Here is a 22,216-nt window from a genome sequence, read left to right as displayed (position 1 = left end):
TGTTGAAGTTAGTAAAGCAAGCTTTGAAAGAATTGAAGAAAGATGGCTTTTCAGAAAAACATGTAGCAGAAGTGAAAGCTTATCAGAAAATGATGGAAGCTCAGAAGATGATGCACCTGCATCCTATGGATGAGCAATTCAGAAACAAATAATTACTTGCAGCGAAGGAATACACAATGAAGCACATAGCATATGTGGCATTTTTGAAGCAGAAAGCTAATATAAGCTTGACTGCGTGAAGCATGGATATGAAAATTTAGCTCTATTTCCTCAAAGCATCAAGGCTAGGAGGATACAAAATCATATATATAGCATATATGATAAGGAAGGACAATGGAGAGATAATAGTAAAGATGTTACTAGTGCTTATTTAGAGTATTACAACCAATCACTAGGTAGCACATCTGAAACAATAGAAGTGGCTACCCAGGTCATATATTATGGTCCATGCCTAACTAAGCAACACAAAACTCTCTTAGTGGCCCCATATACCTCTAAAGAGATAAAACGTTCTCTTTTCTCAATTCCAAGGGATAAGTCACTTCGACATAATGGGTTTGGGACATATTTTTATAGAGATGCTTGGGATGTAGTGGGGAATGAAGTAGTGGAAGCTGTAAAGGATGTGTTGCAAAGTGGTAAGTTGTTGAAGGAAGTCAATGCTATTGCTGCCACTTTAATACCTAAAGTGAAATGTCCAAAGACAGTAGCAGAATTCAAGCCCATTTCATGTTGTAATATAATCTACAAATGTATTACCAAGGTTCTGTGCAATAGATTGAGAGGTATCCTCCCTGATTTAATCTTAGAGAATCAAGGGGGATTTGTGCATGGCAGGTATGTTGCCCATAACATAATGGTTATACAAGATCTGGTTAGAAATTATGGGAGGAAGAAAGTTGCACCAAGTTGCTTGTTAAAGATAGATATACACAAGGCTTATGATACGTTTAATTGGGCTTTTTTGAAGCAAATGCTGGAACAATTAGGCTTTCCTATGAAGTTTATTTATTCAGTTGGTGATGGAGTGTGTCACTTCTCCTAGATTTTCATTACTTATAAATGGGTCTATGAAAGGATTTTTCCCTGCAAAAAGGGGGTTGAGACAAGGTGATCCTATGTCTCCCCTCCTTTTTGTTATTTGTATGGAGTACTTATCAAGAGTATTGCATAAGATGAGTGAGTTAAGTCAGTTAAGTTTCATCCTAGATGCAAGGAACTAGAACTCACTCATATGTGTTTTGCTGATGATTTAATTCTCTGCTGCAAAGGGGATTTTGCTTCAATATATCAACTGTTGGGTGCTTTCAAATTGTTCTCTCACACCTCAGGGCTGGATGCAAACATACGGAAGTCAGCCATATATACAAGTGGAATGCCAGCAGCTGAAGTACAAAGAATTGTAGATGCTTTAGGATTCACACTAAGCCAATTACCTTTCAGATATCAAATTGTTCTCTCACACCTCAGGGTTGAATGCAAACATACAGAAGTCAGCCATGTATAGAAGTGGAATGCCAGCAGCTGAAGTACAGAGAATTATGGATGCTTCAGGATTCACACTAAGCCAATTACCTTTCAGATATCTTGGAGTGCCTATATGTTCCAAGAGAATCTTAGTGGGCCAGTATGAGATGTTATTAGAAAAAATGGTGGCAAGGATAAAAAATATGGAGCTCTAGGATTCTCTCATATATGGCTAGGACTCAATTGGTTAACTCAGTCCTTCTAAGTATACATATATACTGGGCACAGGTATATATGCTGCCTCAAAAAATCTTGCAAGATGTGGTGAGAATTTGCAGAGCTTTCTTATGGAGTGGAGAATATTTTAGTGGCAAGCCGGGATATGTAGCATGGGAGCAGGTCTGTAAACATAAAAATGATGGAGGCTTGGGTTTAGGAATGTGAAGATTTGGAACATTGCTAGCATGGAAAAATATGTTTAGGCCATTTCCTCCAAACAAGACAATGTTTGGATTAAATGGGTTCATTCAGTTAACATTAAAAATGCAGATTGGTCGACATATGCACCTAAGGCATATATGTCAAGTGAAGGACATACTAAAATCATTTTATACAGAAGATAAGTTGAGTGCTATGAGTAGCTATTCAGTGAAGGCAGTCTATGGGAAGATTAGGGGTGAACAAGAGAGAGTGCTATTGAGGAAGTTTGTATGAAATAGGTTCATCTTACCTAAAAATAGATTCATACACTAGCTTGCTATTCAGGGGAAGTCGCAGACTACAAAGAGATTCAAGAAAATTGGAGTCAATGATAATGATTTGTGTTTGATATGTGGCTTGCGGACTGAAACACATCAACACCTGTTCTTCAAGTGCAAATTTAATACTGAATGCTTGCAGGGGATCAAGGTTTGTTTGGGAATAAATAATGTTGCTTTGGATCTACATCAGATTTGTAGATGGGTTAGAAGGAGCTCTAAATCTCAATTCCAAAAGCAAGTGATTCTGGCTGGGATTACAGCTGTCCTTTACCATGTATGGAGGTCCGGAAATGAGAGCTACTGATATCACAAGGTTGATACTATCAGCAGTAGCATTAATCGAATTAAAAGTGAAATGAAGATCCGAATAACTGTTGTTATTCCTCAAAAGATAACTAATAGAGATAAACAATGGTTTATGTCTCTATAGATGTTGTATAGATCACTGATTGCCTGCTGTTGTCCCAAAGAGTCCAACTTAGCTGGTTTGTTTGGCTTGAGTTAGGCTAGGATGTATGGTTTCGCTTGAATGAAATCTTACTTATTTAGCAAAACAAAAAATCTCGTGAAAATGGCATAAGACTTATTTTTAATGCATCTCAATCTATAAATGGTTTTTATGTGATTCAAATTGGAGGTGATAGCCTATTTGAAGAGCTTTCCAACGATAGGTCATATACCCAATTCTGATGAGAAACGAGAAAGTTATGACTATTTAACGAAACACTGTCGAACTGGAATTTCATCCGATCGGGTCTGACGGCATTCACCCGATCGGGTGCTCTTAGAGAACTATGATCAGGCGAGCAACGCCCGATCGGGTCCGAGACATCAGCCAGTTTGAATTTGATGACCACCTGATCGGGCGACGGGGATTTTGACGCGGGATGCACGATTTCTTTTCGGATTTTGTGCGGAGTATATTCTAGGGCTTATTAGGGTTTCCTTATGTTACTAAAGGACCCACTTGGTATTCATTATACACACAAATTTTAGCCTCTAGTATTATTAGGACTCCTTGTATTATCTAGCTATTTTTCTCCATAACAGTGAAGAAGCTCTCAATCCCCCAACATGTGGACGCAGGTCTATTTTGACCGAACCATGTAAATCCTTGTGTTCTATTGTTTATCTTCTTTATTGCTTTTATCGGTCTTATTATTTCACTGATTTTTTCCGCATTAATCAAATACTACAACACCCTTTCCTGACAATTACCATTCCGCTCCCCTATTTCTTCTCACTTTCCATTCTCTTTTCATTCCATATCTTGAACCAAATGACCTCTAACAAGTTATACTTTCACCTTATACTACACAGTATAAAATGAAGAGAAAGCACCCTTAATATTTATGGATAAATACCAACACTTCCTTTATAGTTGAATGATGGACATAAAAAGAGTAGGATAAATTTCGAAGTCTATATATACGACTTAAACCTAATATCAATATATTATGATATAAACTCAAAATTGATATCGATTAGATAGACGTCTATCACAACTCTGAGGCAGTAGAGGGGTATCTTGAGAAGAGGGGTGGATTGGGGTCATTTCCGTGCTGTCAGCATTAATGGGTCATCTCTGTAATCTCTAGCAGTAAACGTGAGAGAGAGAAAAAGAAAGTGAAACAACTCGACACATTTCCAGCCACCCTTTAAACCCAAAAGAAAATAAAAAGAACAACTCTTTCTTTCTTTCAGAGCATAATAGAGAAAAAGAGGGGTTGAGCGTGAAGAGCATAGATCCAAAAACTCCAAATTTTAGAGAGAGAAAGAGAGAGAGTCAGTCAGTCACAGTCATTCTTTGGTCATTATTAGTTTATTACCAACTCCCACCATTCCCTCTTTAGATTTGCCTTTCTTTAACAACTCAACCATAGTTCTTCAAGAATAGTCAAATTTGCTTGATTTTCAGCTTTCTTGGTGTTTTTTTTCTCAGGTACTTCATTTCTTCTTTGTTTCTTGCTTTTGTTCTTTGTTTAGTTAGTAAAAGTTTGAATCTTTTTGTTTGCTTTATGTGAATCTAATCTTTGGGTTGGTTGATGCCCAATTGAAGATGTTGTTTGGTTTACTGTGTTGACTGCTATAGTTTGTTTAATTTGCAACTTTTTTGTGTACCCAGTTGGTGGATTTGAGCTCCATGAAAACCCTCTTTTGAATCTGGCAAATGGTTGGTGATTTGAGGAAATTGGGGGTTTTAGCCATTTAAGGTAGTGTTAGTTGGGGAGTAGTTCAGATTTGACATTTGATTGACCTTGGCTTCAGATTTGAGAGTTTATTTGATTTTTGGCAATAATCTTAGGTGCCTTGAAAGTTCATAGTTGAGTGAATTCAATGAAAAGCATTGATCTTTAAGTGACTATATTTAGATTGGCTTCTTCGAGCTCAGTTTATTTGATTGCTGCTTGGAAATGGAGGAAGCAGTGGTTTAGGTATTGAATCCACTGGAGGATAGAGGGGAAGGGAGGTGAATACTGAGAATCAATGGAAGATTTGTCCAAATATGCTCATAGTCCAGTCCATCTAGCTGTTCTCCGTCGAGATTATGCGGGTCTAAAGCGTGTAATTTCATCCCTTCCTAAATTAGCTAAGGCTGGAGAGGTTACTACTGAGGATGAGTCCCTTGCTGCTGAGCGTCAGGCTGATGAGTTTTCAGCTGCGGTTGATCGACGTGATGTTCCAGGCCGGGAGACTCCACTGCATCTTGCAGTGCGTTTGAGGGATCCAATATCGGCAGAAATTTTGATGGCTGCTGGTGCTGACTGGAGTTTGCAGAATGATAATGGATGGAATGCTCTCCAGGAAGCTGTTTGCACTAGAGAGGAGCAAATTGCTATGATTATTGCGAGGCACTACCAACCTCTTGCTTGGGCTAAATGGTGCCGTAGACTTCCCCGAATTGTTGCCTCAGCATCTAGGATTCGTGATTTCTACATGGAGATATCATTCCACTTTGAGAGTTCCGTCATTCCTTTCATTGGCCGGATTGCCCCGTCAGATACTTATCGTATTTGGAAACGTGGGTCTAACCTTCGTGCTGACATGACTCTTGCGGGTTTTGATGGGTTTCGTATTCAACGGTCTGACCAAACATTTTTATTTCTTGGAGATGGCTACACATCAGAGGATGGTAAGGTGTCTTTGCCTTTCGGCTCATTAATTGTCCTTGCTCACAAGGAGAAAGAAATCACCAATGCATTGGAAGGAGCAGGTGCTCAACCCTCAGAAACTGAAGTTGCCCATGAAGTGGCGTTGATGTCTCAAACTAACACATACAGACCAGGTATCGATGTCACACAGGCTGAGCTTGTGCCTCACTTGAACTGGAGGCGGCAGGAGAGAACTGAGATGGTTGGAAATTGGAAGGCTAAAGTGTATGACATGCTTCACGTTATGGTGAGTGTCAAATCAAGAAGAGTTCCTGGTGCTTTGACAGATGAGGAGCTCTTTGCTGTTGATGATGAAGATAAGCTTGCTAATGGGGTTGAACATGATGATTTTGATGAGATATTAACTGCTGAAGAAAGAAAGCAGTTAGATTCTGCTCTTCGTATGGGAAATACCGAGGGTCTTGGTGAGGATGATGATCATGGTGATGCTGACTGCCACGAAAATGGGTTGGGTGTCACTCTCGAAAATGGTGAGTCAAATGGCAATGGTAAAGAGAAGAAAGGTTGGTTTGGCTGGAATAAGAAGGGTTCCAGAAGTGCAAATGATGAGGCTGAGGATGCAAAAGCACTGAAGAAGTTCTCAAAGCTTGCGCCTGAAGGGGTCAACCAAAAAGGTGCTGATTCCCAAAAGGATGATGCAGGTGATGTAAAGAAGGGAAAAGATAAAAACAGTAAGAAGAAAAAGAAGAAAGGGATCACCACAGAGTCTAGGCATGAGAGTGAATACAAGAAGGGTTTGAGACCCGTTTTATTTTTGACACCAGATTTCCCATTGAAAACCGAGGAGCTTTTGCCATTGCTAGATATATTAGCGAATAAGGTCAAGGCTGTTAGGAGACTTCGAGAGCTTTTAACCACTAAGCTACCTTCAGGGACATTCCCTGTCAAGGTACTTTCTCATTCCTCACTTGTATAATTTTGCAATCTTTACTACCTTGTCAGATCTTATGCTGTGCTGCTTTCGTCATTTTTAATATGTGTTTTCATGTTCTTCTGCATTTAAATTTTCACTCTGTCATATATTAATTGTCCCTTTCAAATGTACCTGTCTATTGATTTATAGTTTCGTACACTTCCAGTTTTAAAGATTAACTAGTTTTAGACCCAGTATGCTCCGGGTAAGGAAAATATTTATCTAATAATATTTTACTTTAAAATGGTAACACCAAATATCACTTGGTTTAATGATTAAGACTTTAGTATATAAGCTTGATGTCACGGCATCAAATTTTATACAATGCAATTTTAAATTTTTTTTATTCTGTGCGGATTACATGGAGTGAAGCACCCTAAGGAAGAGCGCCATGTGGCACCGTTCCTTGTTTAGTAAGGCCTTTATATATAAACTTCTTCTGACATTGGCTTTTATTTAATCTATTTTGTTCCTTACCATGATTGGAAGAAAGTGAGTCCTTAACTGTCAAATGGCAACTACTGGCTACTGCTATTGTGGTACTAATCTGGCTTTTCTCTGTAACTTAGTTATTATCAATGACATCTGAGCTCGTTGGAAGAAACTACTTTCTAAGTTGCCTATCTGCTAAATACAAATACTACAGTCATATCTGAATAGTTTGTATGACTGACACTGTCACATCAAATATGGTGTGTTCCTGTACATGGACGGGTACGAGAGTACAACTTGCTTCTCATAGACTAATCTGCAGGTGCACTGCTGCACTACATACCAGCTTGCAGGTTCTAGAATGTGGTTAGCAGGGGAAATAGGAGGATTTGGGGGGGGGGGTCGGGAAGCTGATTGTGTAGCATTGGACGTGTTTAAGCCATTGTCTGAATAACTGATCTGTGACATCTCAGTGTATTTTGTTATCTCTTTTGGTTTCTAGAGCTTCAGCTTTGGAGGAGATAATCCATTCTAGGAAGGATAAGCTTTTCTTGTTGAATTGTAGGAACTTTTCTCTGTTAAATTCATTGCTTCAATTAATGACTGGTGGCATTCTTGAAATTCGGTCTTGACCTTGTAAGGACCACATGTAGCTGAATCTAATTGTTTGTGCAAGTTGTTCCATTGAACATTAGCCTTCAAATTAAGATTTTGTGTGCTGCTTCATGCTGTTGATGAGATTTTGACAAAAAATTGTTACTGGAACTTTATCTTAGGGATAAGATTTGATGACGCCTTAAAATATGCGGAGTCTTTCTGAAATATATTTCCTGCCCTCGATTGAAGTTGCAACTGAGTACAAAATATGTAGTTAATTTATCTTAGCCTCTCTTCCTCTTCCTACTTAGAAAGCTCGATAATAAAGAGAGACCCCACCTCCCCCAATGAAAAGGATAAAAACCCAGTGGATCCGCAACAAGTGACTCTAGTGCTGGCACTTGGGTTGGTAGGTTTACATGTGGTGTGGTTCAACATTTCTCCTTGTTCTTGTCTCTTAGAGTTACAAGTTGTTTTATTTTGTTGTGAGACACAATTTGACTTGCTGTTGCTGGGAGTGTATAGCTGTGCGTTAACCTAAACTTGGAAAAGGTGGCAGTTTGGAGCTGTAGTTGAGCTTTGAGTTCTTCCTATTGTCTAGAGCATCATTCTTGTCATTGTTGTGAGAGTACAAGGTCCCATTTGATTGTGAATGTCACCGTCAAATTTGTGTATGCTGAGTCCTATTATGAAAAATAGAATAGGATTGTGCCTATGTCAAATCTGTAAGTAAGGGCGTGCATCACTCTAAGATCATCATCATCATCACAGATTGTAGATCAAATCAATACATCTATGCCTGAATAAGGAGTGTAAAATATACACCATCTTCCTATCATAAAGCTCTGATTTCAAGGAAAAGAGACATGGTTCCACCCATTGTTAATCCTTTTCCAAATTTACATGACTGAGGGACAACAGAAAAATGTAAATAGAGATGGTCTTGGGACAATAGACAACCATAATCCCAAATTTTGAGTAAACTCCCATTGACAATATACTGATCAGAAATTGTATCAATCAGAAGTAGAGCAATTTATCATCAATCTCTTTTAAGTTTAACAAGCCTTGACAAAAGACCTATATGCCTACCTGTTGCTAATCTATTTTCAAGTTCGATCAAGTTAACCCAACTAATATTAGGACTCTGGTGTTTTCATGACTTGCCAAATCTTGGACCTGTGAGTACCCGGACAAACATGAGACAGACACGCTCCCTTGGTTGGTTGGTTTGGGGGGGGGGGGGGGGGGGGAGGGGGATTAAATGAAGTGAGGTACATGTTAATTGTCATTGTCTGTGGATTTTCATTCTAAGGGGCAGGTAATTTAAGGAGGGGGGGGGGGGGAGTCCTTTTGGAAGTATCTGGCCATCTGAAGCTACCTATTTTGGTAGGTTTTGTATTGGCAAGCTAACAAAGATCGCATCTGAAAGCTTAGATTCATGATCACAGATATATTCATAGAGGAGTAGTGATCTTTTAATTGAGGCTGCTGCATTCTGTCGCAATCAATTACGTAAGGTGTCTGTTAGATGTCTTTCATGTAAAATGTACTTGGACTTACACATGGGCAGTGACACCCTGATAAAATTCAAATATTTAATGCGAGTGCAATTGGATGCTCTTCAGATCTCCACTACATCCCCTTTTCTTTAAATGAGAATATGTTAGAAAGTACCATCTTCTAAGTAATAGCGCGTTGATAGAAGCTTGTTTTGCGGATCGTCTTTGAATGCAGTGCCTATTATAATTTAGTATTAGTAATACAAAACCGCCCATAATTTATTTAGGTTATCCCTAACTGAATTTTATTTTCACCATATGACTTGTGCCCACTTCGTAAAATACTACTCCCTCCATCCCATAATATAAGACCTGTTTCCTTTTGCGTAATCTCCAAGATGTACCTTTGACCTTCGATATCTTCATTTTCGTATTATTAAATAATATAAAAGTTGGCACTATGAAAGTACATATGAAGGCGAATCTAACAAGATCCTACATGAGTATTTTTTTGGTTTATATTAATAAAAATATTTGGTCAAAGATTGTAAAGTTTGACTCCCAAAATGGAAACAAGACTTATTTGGGATGGAGGGAGTAGTATACATAATACATTATTGTAATAGCACTCCTCATTTGTTCAAATAACCATCCGTGAGTGAATGTTTAAGGCCCTATTCTTTTGGACTTATTTTCAGTTCACTTAAGTTACTCTCTGCATTTCATTTTCTCAAGTTAGTTCAGTTTCTTTCAGTCCAAAAGAACAAGCCCTAATTCTGATGACCAGCCTTAAGTGACTGTTATTCCCTTCGTTCTTTTTGGTTCTACCCATTATCGAATTTCATTCGTTTGTTTTATGTTCTACTCAAATATACTTTATATCTTTCTAAAGGAAGTTTATTTTTCTCTTCGTCCTCCCTTGGTCTACTACATGGACCTCTATAAACCCATCAATTATGCATCAGCCTTTATCTCTTCAACAAAAACTAGAAATTCCCACTAGGGTAGTCCCCTCTTATTCTTCTCGTTGGTCTGTCTTTGTAGTAAGTACGTAGGTAGTAACAACAAGATATAAGTATAGACCGTTGTTGAACTATACATAAAAAGAAAGTTAGGATTGGCTTTGGGAATAATCAGTTCACCAGATAGAGGTATTTGGATAATTTTTCTTAAATTTACTCCCACGACTCCTATTTGTTCTTCTTGCTTTCCTCATTGGAATGTTAAGAAAGTTTTTTCATATAGATAATATTACATTATTTGGACAACAAAGAGTACGAGAGAAGTATCATAAAGTAAGGGAGAAGTTCCAAAAGTAAGAGATAAGTTCCTATAAACAAGAGAGTGCAAAACAGTGCATTTACCTTGGTTTCTTTCCATATTCTATTTTTAGAACAAATAGGAACACACGGAGTACTTTGTATCGGTAGTGTCCCGCAGAAGTGAATTTATTGCATACTCTAGAAATTATGGTTAAATCTTTTGATTTGCTTATCTCGTTTGACGTAGAGTCGCTCATTATGAAGTCTTATTTGTTTCCAAGTGCTGTGGCATTTGGTGTTTTGCTTCTCTGAGCCCATATTTTCTTGTTAGGCATACCTAAATAAGACTCGATTAACAAATATGCTCAGTGAAGGCTGTCCTCTATCTTGCTGCTTTAAGGTCTTACTTTTCTCTGTGCAGGTTGCGATTCCAATTGTCCCAACAATTAGAGTAGTTGTCACATTCACAAAATTTGAGGAGCTACAACCAATAGAAGAGTTCTCAACTCCTCTTTCTAGTCCAGCTCATTTTCAAGACTCGAAATCTAAAGACTCAGAGGGTTCTACCTCATGGATCTCATGGATGAGAGGGAGTCGTGGTGGGCAATCAAGTGACGGTGAGAGCCAAAGTCATCGGTATAGAGATGAGGTTGATCCTTTCAGTATACCGTCAGACTACACTTGGGTTGATGCCAATGAGAAGAAACGTAGAATGAAAGCTAGGAAGGCTAAGAGCAAGAAAAACCGTAGACCGGCAGCACCCAAAAACGGGGATGTTGGACATCACTTGAGTGAGGAAGTGGAATAATTGCTGGAATAAATTATCCGATGACTCCTGTTCTAGGTGATGGTATAAATCTCGCTTCTGCGTGTCCGAAACTTAATACAGGTCATGCTGAGAGAGAAGGATGAAGGTGTTCCTTCATGCTGTTGTGTTCTGTTATGTGATGTGAAATTTATCAATTAGAAGCTGCCATGTTTTTGTTCTAGCCTTTTTTTTTCCTCCCTTAGACCAGCTTTATGTATCTATTAATTTTTTTAATCTCATTCACGAAATTATTTGTTTGTTCTTTCTGTTTTATCAATGTTGAAGTGCTGAGTGTTGGTACATTTTTTGAAGCGTACTTTAGGCATCATATAATTGTAGCTTGATGGTGATAGCTCCACTGAGATGTATCAAGTTGAAAAGAACCTAGAGTGATCTTTCGTGGTGCAATTTGAACGTTGTGCTATTTTTTTGTGATCACAAGTTCTGCAAGGATCCGTATAATCTAACTCTAAACATCTTGGAGTGTGTGTGCGCGCGTGCGTGTGTTTTTTCTTGTGTAAATTGACAAATGTCTACCCATCTGCTTACCCTCTCTTTGGCTGCATGTTCAATCTGCTAAGTTTTGGGCAAAAGTATTGTTTAACAAAAATCTACTTATTAGAAGTTATTGTAGTTGTGAATATAACTATTATCATTGGAAATTGTATGAATAGTTTTGGGTCATTGGATGGGCTTCGAGCAGGCAACTTTTTTTATGAGCAAAGGCCGGCTAATAGAGTTGCATTTTCTTTGTATGTTGCCTTTGTGTTAATGTACTCCAACGTTAATTTATACACTATGTACTTCATCTTCTAAAAGTTTTGTATTTACAAGTTTAAAGAGAACATTTCTTTTAGGGTAGGTGAAGAGAACATGGTATTAGTTGTCAAAAGTACATCTTGATGTATGTGTGGGGGCTGATCTTAAAATTTTGAGGTGAGCTCGGTTCACTTTTTAACATGTTGGAGCAGTACTTGCACGCAACTTGCTCGTACGAGTGAAGCATTATTTCATCCAAAATAATTGACATTGCCTCATATAATGAGACATTGAGACAAGGAGGAGAATAGAGTTTATTGAAGATCTTATTTCGAACAATTATATAAATTTTGCCATTTCCTCCATTTCACAATATAAAATAATTGAGAAAAGATATAGTGAGAGCCACCACAATAAAGAAATCAGTAAATATTTTTATTAAGAAAAGTGCCTCAATTAGTTCATAAAGAGTAATCGTTTTGGCTAAAGACACCATCAATAGCACAATATATATTGTGGGATATTAACTGCTTGACCGAAACAACCACTTACGACGGTCAATCTTTATGCTCATTTGAAGTTGTAATTCTGCTCATATGGTTGTCTCATACTCGTGTACTCGTGTTACACTTGGGTATATAATAGAAATTGCAGTCTTCGTCATGCTTAAGAAATTTTATATGTTTACTTAGTAAAAGTGCAAATTTTATAATGAATGACAAATAAGTTGGAAGAGATTAATTATGAGATGATGTGGCTACTAGGATGAAAATTTAAAGTTGGTATTTGTATTTTTTTTTTCTGACATTGAGAAACTTTGCATTAATTAAAAACTGGAGTACAACCTAATGCTAATACAACCAAACAGAAACAACTAACACTAATAAGAACTTCATTAACTCGTACATATTTTGAAAACACTAGCTACTATTTGTCTAGTCCGAAAGAAATTTGTCTTGAGCGATGGTGGGTGAGGTTGGATATGAGAGGAAATCTCTTAAGATACAAAACTCTAACAATCTTCATTGAGAGATTGTCGTACGATAACTAGTAGATCCTAATGTCCACTAGACACAAAATTCCAAGGTCCTTCATGATCCTCCTGGGATTCGCCTGATTTCAACTAACAATGAAGTCGCATTCTTTAGTGACTTTTGACCTGTTGCGAGGGTATTCGAAGTTCAGTCACACTAGATGAAACTCAAAAGAAGTGGAGATCTTTACGTACCCCAAAGCAAGTTGGAGTGTCTCCCACAAGATGTGTTTTTGAGGTGTGATGACACTTGAAGCCATCCCGATAATTTGGGGAGAGTTAGATTGAAGAACTTTCCCCACTGACAGATCCTAAGATCCAAACTCACAATCCCGAACCCATAAGACCGACGCACAACAGATCTTAAGAGAGAATCTCCTCTCATCTTCACCAACACCTGAATTCCTAAAGTGGCAAAAATGTCATGCCTAACTCCAGGATTATTGGCTTTACCTACTAGGTTGCCTAGATCTTCCTTTATCATAGGAAACCAAAAGCCTTGAACTGCCCACCAATCATCACTAATGAACACCCAAGCACATCTAGTCACAAAAAGGCAAGGGTTATTGGATCTGAAAGAAACAAACATGAAAATAACGAAAACGCACATCACTAGATTCGTAACACCGAACCCTAAATTAAGAGACTCGACCAAACGCGGGAAGGGGAAGACACAAATGTTAAACTGAAGAACCACTAACCGATTAACATACTATGGGAGGGGGGAGGGAAGCCAACGCACGAAACACGGGGAGGGAGGGAGCCCGACGATGAAACGTAACAGGGGATGGAGAAGGGAAGTACGACAAACACGAAGGGGAGGGGGGAGGAAAGAACTTGCCGACGACGATTCACTACACTGGTACCTGCAAGGCGGCAGCGGAGTATCACCAATTGACTCGAACACGGGGGACGGGGGTGGGGGAAACCTAAGCTAAGTACTGAAACAAGGGAGGAGGAAACACGATTCTAAGAAACATGGACTAGAAAACGAAACGAAAATCAGGGAAGGCAGGCTCACTGGTGATCGTGTGCAAGGTCGCCACCAGCGCACCAGCGAGCCTGCTGGAGCGGTTGGTGTTTTTAGGGTTTCTCCTAGGGTTTTTTGTTGGGGAGCGTAGAGAGATAGTGCGTTGCCAACTATTGTACCTGGCTAGTATATTAGTAATACACATAATTTAAGTAGATCGTACCATTTAGTATCTATATCAAAGACATGTAAAATCACCATAATTGAACAATGAAATAGAGTGGGTTTGGCAACAATTTTTTATGTTGAGGGTAGAGGTTTGACCAACCAAAACTAGAGTGGATGTAAAAGGAGTATTAAATACAGTGGCATTTCAAAATAAGCTTTAGAAGCTACTCTCAAAACGATTATAACTTCGAAACTATATTTTAGTTTTCTTAAAATATTCTTTCAACGGTTAAAAAGGTACATCATAGTTCAAATATTGTTCTTTTAATAATTTAAAACTAATTTTCTTAACAATATTTATTTTAAAAGCTATTTGTAATCTCTAACAACCAATATCCAACATACTACTAAAACCTATTAAAAAAATCCAAAAACCACCACTACTACTAATATCTATCCTAAAAACTACTTTTGCCAAACAGGATTCGTGGTGAGTTAGCGACCAAAGCTCTTGTAGGTCCAACTATCATAGGGTTTGTACTTGAGAATTCTGCCGACGCAAAGATTTAACAAATTGTCTGAACTAAACAACTAACGAGTTGATTAGCTAAACATTTAACAAGGTATGAAAGTGACTTCTATTCTTTACTAAAACACCTTGTTAATTTGTTAGTCAACTAAATGTAGCCGTCTAGTTCCATCCATATGCTCACTCTGTAAATTGTAGAGATAATTATTCATGAAATAATTATACAATGTATGGTACGTTTATGAACCTCGAATATACAACATTCTACTCTTTATACATACAGCAAATCATATCACCTCATATCTGTTTTTTGCACATACATAAGGGATCAAAACTGTAGTTGAATGTGATCGGACTTTATGATAACTCTTAAACTGTCAATCCTTCCTCATCACCAAAATCTGTCCTTATTAACACTCAAATATCCCGCCATAACTTTCCCTCCCGTATTTCTCATCCCATCTATCAAAAAGCACCAAGTGGAACCCAACGCTCCGATAAAGAAATCAGCCTCGGTAGCCATCAAGAAATTGACCAAAGGATACTCCGTGCTGGTCTTTCTCCCTAGGCTCGCCTCATAGGCTGCCATTGTTATGTTACTGACCTGTCTTTTCACGTTCGTGAAGTAGAAGTTCCATCCAGATGTAGCATATAGCTTGGTTAGGTCGACGACTTCTTGCATCTCAGTGGATAGCCAAATGCCTCTTAGGTCTGGGAACTGTTTTCTTATCCTATTAGCAAGGCGCATGTACTCTTTGAATTCCACGACCTTCATTTCGCAAGCTTTGTCTCCCATTCTTACATGCATGCTTAGGAGTGGTCTCGGGATCCAGGGTCTGTGATTTGACCATACGTATTTTTCTATCTCCGATGCAGGGTATTCCGTGTCATCCTGTAAAAGGAAGCATAGTCATTTTCTTTTACTAAAGGTGTTGCACAACATAGATTTTGGCCAACATTCAAACTTGAGAAAATGGTTGTTACAAGGTGAACGTAAAAAAACTTGTAACTCCATTTCTTGAGTAATCAGATGGAGATATAGACAAGACTTTGTTGAAGAAATAACAACTGAACTTAAATCCTTTTTCCTAAGGGGGTTTTTGCTTGGGTAGAAAATATTCTCTAGGATAAGTATTTTTTTTCCGTTCTACTTTGTTTGGTTTGTGAAGAGTGGATAACAGATTTCCAAATGGTTAAAAACAGTTCTCCGACTTGAAGACCACATTTTCCCTCCTAAAGGTAGGAATGGAACATTTCCCTCTATATTTCTTACCTATGTCTTTCCTCTCATCTATCTTCACCCTTCCATCTCCATTTTTTCTGTTCCCATTAACTTCTCATGCAAGAAACCAACTAAAGTAAAACTATCCTATAAGTGTGTTTCCCATCCAACCCAACAAAGCTTAAATGTAAAAGAGTGTTTCAATGGTTTTGAGTTGCATGTCTACCTTGTGCCATTCTTCCATATGATTGGCGAGGACCATTTCTGCAGCCTCCTTTCCAAACGCAGCATGTCGAGCAGCATTCATAAGATGACATGTGTACTCAGTTGAAAACCTCATCAGATACCGTACAGCCTGACAGAGTTTAGGCAAAAATCAGTAACGTAAGATTCATTAGTATTCTCATTTAAATTGTGTATCTTTTACTGAATCCATGAAACAGAGCAGGAGGTCAATATCTTGAATTCAGAATGTCACATTGTCAGATACAAACTATACTAAAAAAAGTTAGTGATTTGTATGTAAGTGACATATCAATTAGTAATCCGAACGCTCTTTGACTATCTAAGATGCAGACATGAAAAAACATGAGCTAATTACCTGTGCTCGCCACCATCTTCGGTCCATTTTTCTATGAAATGCTACAAAACTCCCGTTTATTTCTGTTGTTGGTTGCAAATAACTCCAAGGCGTACCCCAGTTTCTGGAGTAATTCATTATACCAATGAATATTTCATGTTCTCCATAAACCAAATACAATTTGAACAAAACAGTGCAAGGAATTACCTGGGAGTCCGTCCTGCCCATATCTCTTTAGAAGTGTAATTATCTTTTGATTTTATGATATCCTTTTCCCATGCTTCTTTTTGTTGCATGAGCTCAAAAGCATGATCTCGGCATTCTTGAGATGTTTCTGGAATGAAATAACACGCCCAACTTCCACGAGATGAACCTGTGAAATCCATAAAAAACGCACTGATTTTATACACTAAGAAGTTACTTACATTTCAGCTTTGTGTTATCTTGGAAACTAAAACCAGCATTCTAAGGAACCATTATTTCTCATTTAAGTGGTAAAAGCTTATTTACTTGTAGACAGTAGGCGTTTTGAGTATCAGCAACTCAACATCATGTTACTCGGACTTGGTTGAGTATCGGAGTGTCCAAGTCTATATGAAAATTTCATGATTTTGGCTCAAATGAAGTGTCCGATTCCGGCTACTTTATGAAAAGTTACCTACAAAAATTGCAAAATCATTTATTACCTTGGCAGCCATCATGATCAGCACGATTATAGTAATTTGTTACGAGCACTCTCTTCTCAGTAATTGCAAGAGCAAGAAGTCCACACATTCCAGCAATTTGTGCCCCTATACCGAATCCGGGGAGTCTTTCCCAATCAGCCACAAGAAACTTTACATTAGGGTCACGGCAGTTCAAGGGGTGCTGATGAAGCCATATATCACGCTGCACTTTTCTTGTTAAGGGGTAATTTTCTTCATTAGATCCCGTAACCTATCAAAAGAAGCAAAGATTAGATACTAATAATCAAAGACAGAATCTATAGAATAGATTGTACATATTGTTTTTATATAGAAACATACCCAGGGAGGATAAGCACCTTCAGATATATCCTGATCTCTGAAATCGTTCAACTGCTCATCTTCTGAACCCTTAGAGTAGATGTCTAATGATCCTTTCCAAAGACTCCATGGGGGAAATGTTGCCTTACCAACACGTGTATCAAGCCGCTTGTTCATCTGAGCTCTTGACTTGCACTTCTCCAAATGAGGGGCATTCGGAACATTTGATTTTGTGCTTGTCAATGGGTCGTGTGATTCATTTAGTAAGGTACTCCATGCTGAATATAGCAAAGATACCTTTTCTTCATCACAACACGATTTATGATCTCTCGGATTCAATTCCCTCATAGGGTTAGAGCTGCTGTCTCTTGCTGTATCAGGAAATAAAGCATATTAAAGCTCTGAAAACTTGAAGACATAAAAATCAGCCTGAAAACAGAAGAAAAATCAATTATATTTCTCAAATTCAACAAGAATCTTTGCTAAGTTTTGTTTTGATCTTGCTAAAACACATTGCACATATACCATCCACCCAAAGAAATATTTACTCGGTCACATATAATAAGAAAAATGAATTCGGACACACAACATATTTTTTTTGGGGGGTAATCTATTCTTGTGTTGTAGTCTCTAGTAATTCAGCCACTGTAAGACATAATCTGTGTATATACAAGTAATGAGCTTATAATCTGACTGAACGTGTTCATGCACAGCATACATCGATGCCTTCAAAACAAAATACACTTAATGAATTAAAAAATAGTTCTTCTCAATGCCCAAGGAATGTATCCAGTGAGCAAACATGTAGTATTTGGTTACACCTTCCATCCAAAATTTTAAATTCACGTATACCATTTTCTATTTCTTAACTAGTGCGGCTTAATGGACAACTATTCATCGATGATCATCACTAATGTGAGAGGGGCAATTTAGTAAATCCACTCGTTTAAATTCTTGAGAGGCCGTATTCAAAACCTGGGATCAAATCTTGTCTCCATCATTTGCCTTTGTGGCTCTCACTACACCAAAAACAAAAGTGACAACTATTCATCTTATTGTCGTCAGCTATTTATGTTTAGGCTTTACACAACCATAAAACACATAGGCAACTCTTGTTCATTTCTAATAACATTTGACATTTTCAAGATTTATGTCTTACTCATTGATCACTAATCAGAAAACATATTCAAAGGCGAATATTGAAACCAAATTCAAAGGCAATGATGATCATACATAAACAAGAAACATTTAAACTTACTGATAATTTGAGAATCAGAATTCCAAGGCAAAATTGCAGATGAAATTTGATGAAACTGAATCCCGTCGAATTCGAAACGACCAAATGAAGTAAGACCAGCAAGAAACAGAGAAGTGAGACAAATCCCACATAGAAAACCCACTACACAAATTTGACATGGAAATGAACTGCTCATTGCTAACGCTTTCTGTGAAAAAACCCTCTCTAGACCCTTTTGATCTTCTGCTTCCATTTTCTTTTCTTTTTATTACTACACCGAAAATGCGATTTTAATAAAAAAAATTACAAAAGATCCCACTATCTCTTTCCATCAAAATCGCAACCAACTTTTCAACCACTTATCACATGAAATTGCTCCCATAATTTGTTCCTGTAAGTATCATAGGAGTCAAAAGAAATTATAAACAAGCAAGAAATTTTGCAAAATAATAAATTCTATACAACAACTAACAAAAAAAGGCAATAAAAATATTAATTTGGGTTTTTACTTTATGATATTGAAGTACAATTTTGAGCAATTAAGAGTTAGAGCGTCAATATTAAAGGTGTATCAACCTTGTCACATGCAAATAATGAAATTTTGTAATAGTAAAAAAGAAAAAACCAGAGATTTACAATTGAAAACGAGTGAATAATATCATTATCATGCATAATAAATGGAAATTCTTGGGGATATTAATCAAGAACTACACTAAGTTGAACTCACTCATTCACTTTACTAGGAAAAAATAGGCAAGCAAATAAAGATTATTGTCGTTATCAAAATAAAATAAAAAACCATAATTTTGATATAAACAAGATTTAATCATAGATTAAAAAATAAAAATAGTAAATTAAATTTTAAAAAAAATTACATGGAAAATTAGTTAGCCATGATCATGCATTCATACATAAGAAATGAGAATTGTTCTTCTTAAGAAACAAAAAGAAATGAGAATAATAACAACTCATATTATTTATAGAAACACAGCTGACAAACAGAAATCAAAGAAACACAGAAAGAAAGAAAAAAAAGGGACACCACTTTAAAATCAGAAAGAAATTTAGGGGAAAAAAAAGCTGCACAAGAATCAGAATTTCATGTATATTTGGATATAATTTATTAGAATAAAAACAGCAAAAAAAAAATCTGAAGAATTTACCCAAGGAAAAAAAATAGAAATTTTTCTGAAGGAGAAACAGCAAATTTATCACTACTCAACTGAAAAAATGTGAAGAGAGAAATAGAGAAAAAGGAGAGTGATGAAGAAAAACAGAGACACCTGTAGAAACCAACAAAAATGGAAAAAATATCAACACCCATTAAACTTTTTTCTTGTTTTTCTTTGTTTAGTTACAATTAAATGGAATTTGAATACCACCAAAGAAGAAAAGAATCCAGATAACCCTGCAAAAACAACATAAGAAACAAACTGAAACCTTTAAAAGTACACTTACTTTTTCTTTGTTTTGGTAAGTTTAACACATTAATTTCTTGTGTGATAGTTTTGTTCTTGAAGATTTATGAATGAACAAGAAAAACAGAAGGAAGAAGAATTGTTGTATAGATGTCAGAGGAAGATATTTGTGAGGGTCCAAAGAAAAGCTTACCAAACCAAAAGCCCTTCTAAGGAAGATATACCTATGACAGACATTTTCTTGATCTTTCTAAACATTCTTCATTATCTTTCTCTCTCTTCTGATTCATGATTGGATTATTCTTAACTTTTAGTGAACGTTTTTCTTTATTAATTTGGCTACTACACTGTAACACTTGTGAGGAGGGGTGACAAATGAATAAAGGAAAAAATACGGGTGATTTTTAGTAAATATAGATTGCAAATAGCGATAGGGATGAATAATGGTAAGTAGAAATTGTGAAGATTGATATTATTTGTGAACTCGAATGGAATTTGACACGAAATTAGAATATTTACGTTATGGTTTTAGTTATATATATATGTGAAATAATTTGATATGACCTAATTATTTAACGAAGTGGGTTAGGATAGAGCTTACACGATAACCCATCTATTAATATTATTAGTATAGTTGGTAAGTTGTAATGTTTTAAAGTATTTTTTCAAAACTATTTAAGATTGATTCTATTTGGTTATATTTAACTAAGAGACTTAATGTTATTACATTTAAAATATGATTTTCCAATTTTTTTCCATGTACCAAAAAATAATATGCCCATATGAACGGTACTCTATTTGGTTTGTTTTTAATTTGGGTTGGGTCAATTTTAAATTTATGATCAATTTATCTATCATCACAAATTAAATTAAATTAAATTAGTTTTAGGTGGCATCTTGTTTAGTCAATTGTGGTAGGTTAAAATTAAGGTATCTTATATCTATCTAAAATTAAGCTAATTTTTATATCTGTAAATATGTATTGAGAAAGTTTTAAGAAGATTATTGTAATAGAGTTTACCTTGTGATAATGGGTTTTTGTTTTTTGACTTTTCTTTGTTTTGTGCATTTTCTTTCTAGTTCCGCAAAGTACTAAGCAATGAGTGCATGATGAGATAAGGATTAAGGTTGGTTGAAGCAAAATGTTCATAAGGTAGATTCTATAGAGTGCAAGTGAGAATATATTCTTCTGGTGGAGGGGACCTCTTGAATAGTCTCTACGAAAACTACGTTGATAAGCTGGCAAAGTGGCTATTAATTCAGAGCTCAACTAAAAAGTTTCTATACTGCCACAGCTCACACTAATATGACATTTTTGTTATCATAATTCACTCTTGTTTAGAGAAAAAAGGACAGTTTAGTTATTCCGGTCCACATGTAAAATTACACTTTTATCACAAAAAAAATGATATATACAATTTTTAAAATTATGTATACGAAGTTAAAATTAAAATGTTAGCAATAAATAAGCAATATAAGGAAAAATTTTAAAAAAATAACTTTTATAGCCAATTTATTTCAAAAAACTAGTTTTCTGAAATAAAATTTTTAAAAGGTATTTAATTGAAAAAAAATTGATTATAAAAAGTAGTTTTATGAAATTTTCCCTATAAATAATACTACCTTTGTTTTACCTTAAAATACGTATTACCTCTAATTTGTTTTTTTTTCGATAATTTGTCGTAAGATTTTGTTATTTAACGCCCTATAATTTCTTACTAACGTCCTAAATACATACTTTTATACTGTACTTATACCTTTTACTTGTTAAACTAGTTATTAGGCCCGGGCTATGCCCCAGGTAAGAAAAAATTTCATTTATTAATATAATACTTTATGATAATAACACTAAATACAACGTAGCCTAGTGGTTAGAATTTAGTATATATGTACTTGACGTCTTGAGATCGAATCCTATGCTATGCAATTTCTTAATATCTTTATGTACACGAATTACATGAACTAAAACTCATGTGACATAGTTTCTTGTTTTCGCACGCCTTTTAATATATTTGTACAGACACCGCCTTAGTTTGTCCAAGCATTGTCCTATTTTGTTAACATTTTCCATCTATACCCCCACCCCTCCTTGGCTTCTCATTTCTCAACCTCGCTCTCTCTAAAGTTTCGCCATCAGGGCACCATCCACCATCTTACATCCACCATTACCTCCATACCACTTTCATCTTCCACCACACATTCACATTAAAGTTGTTGGGTAACTAGTGACTCGTTGCTAGAACAAATCAACGTCACTAGAAAAAGTCTAAGTTGGTAAAAAAATTCAACGTCGAGTGAAAAAACAAATATTGGGGATGAGATTTTAATTTTACCTTCATAAAAAAGGATCGGGGGTCTGACATCCTGATCATGGTAGGAAG

General features: G+C 36.5%; 2 protein-coding genes across 4 annotated transcripts; one reads left to right on the top strand and one right to left on the bottom strand.

The window, feature by feature from the left end:
- Nucleotides 1-3,728: 3,728 nt before the first annotated feature.
- Nucleotides 3,729-11,217, top strand: LOC104891178 (uncharacterized). The gene is made up of 3 exons (XM_010676836.4): nt 3,729-4,170; nt 4,354-6,290; nt 10,529-11,217. Exons 2-3 carry the CDS (start codon nt 4,716-4,718, stop codon nt 10,913-10,915), a joined length of 1,962 nt encoding a protein of 653 aa, XP_010675138.1. The 5' UTR covers nt 3,729-4,170; nt 4,354-4,715; the 3' UTR covers nt 10,916-11,217.
- A 3,334-nt stretch (nt 11,218-14,551) lies between these two features.
- Nucleotides 14,552-20,182, bottom strand: LOC104891179 (hypothetical protein). Of its 3 annotated transcripts, none has more exons than XM_010676838.4 (8): nt 20,029-20,182; nt 18,439-18,808; nt 17,202-17,551; nt 16,863-17,112; nt 16,384-16,549; nt 16,198-16,300; nt 15,823-15,951; nt 14,552-15,266 (listed from the first exon to the last, which is right to left on the bottom strand). In XM_010676838.4, the coding sequence occupies exons 2-8, from the start codon at nt 18,668-18,670 to the stop codon at nt 14,766-14,768; spliced, it is 1,731 nt and encodes a 576-aa protein (XP_010675140.2). In that variant the 5' UTR covers nt 18,671-18,808; nt 20,029-20,182; the 3' UTR covers nt 14,552-14,765. The 3 variants fall into 3 exon arrangements, with proteins under 3 accessions (XP_010675140.2, XP_010675139.2, XP_048499098.1); XM_010676837.3 differs by lacking the exon at nt 20,029-20,182 and adding an exon at nt 19,876-20,022; XM_048643141.2 differs by lacking the exon at nt 20,029-20,182 and having other exon boundaries at nt 17,202-17,609; nt 18,439-18,578.
- Nucleotides 20,183-22,216: the final 2,034 nt, after the last annotated feature.

This window comes from Beta vulgaris, chromosome 4 (assembly GCF_026745355.1).
Source record: "Beta vulgaris subsp. vulgaris cultivar EL10 chromosome 4, EL10.2, whole genome shotgun sequence".
Taxonomy (NCBI): domain Eukaryota; kingdom Viridiplantae; phylum Streptophyta; class Magnoliopsida; order Caryophyllales; family Amaranthaceae; genus Beta; species Beta vulgaris.
Note: the sequence above shows the minus strand (reverse complement) of the source record. Positions and strands in the feature narration are given on the sequence as shown.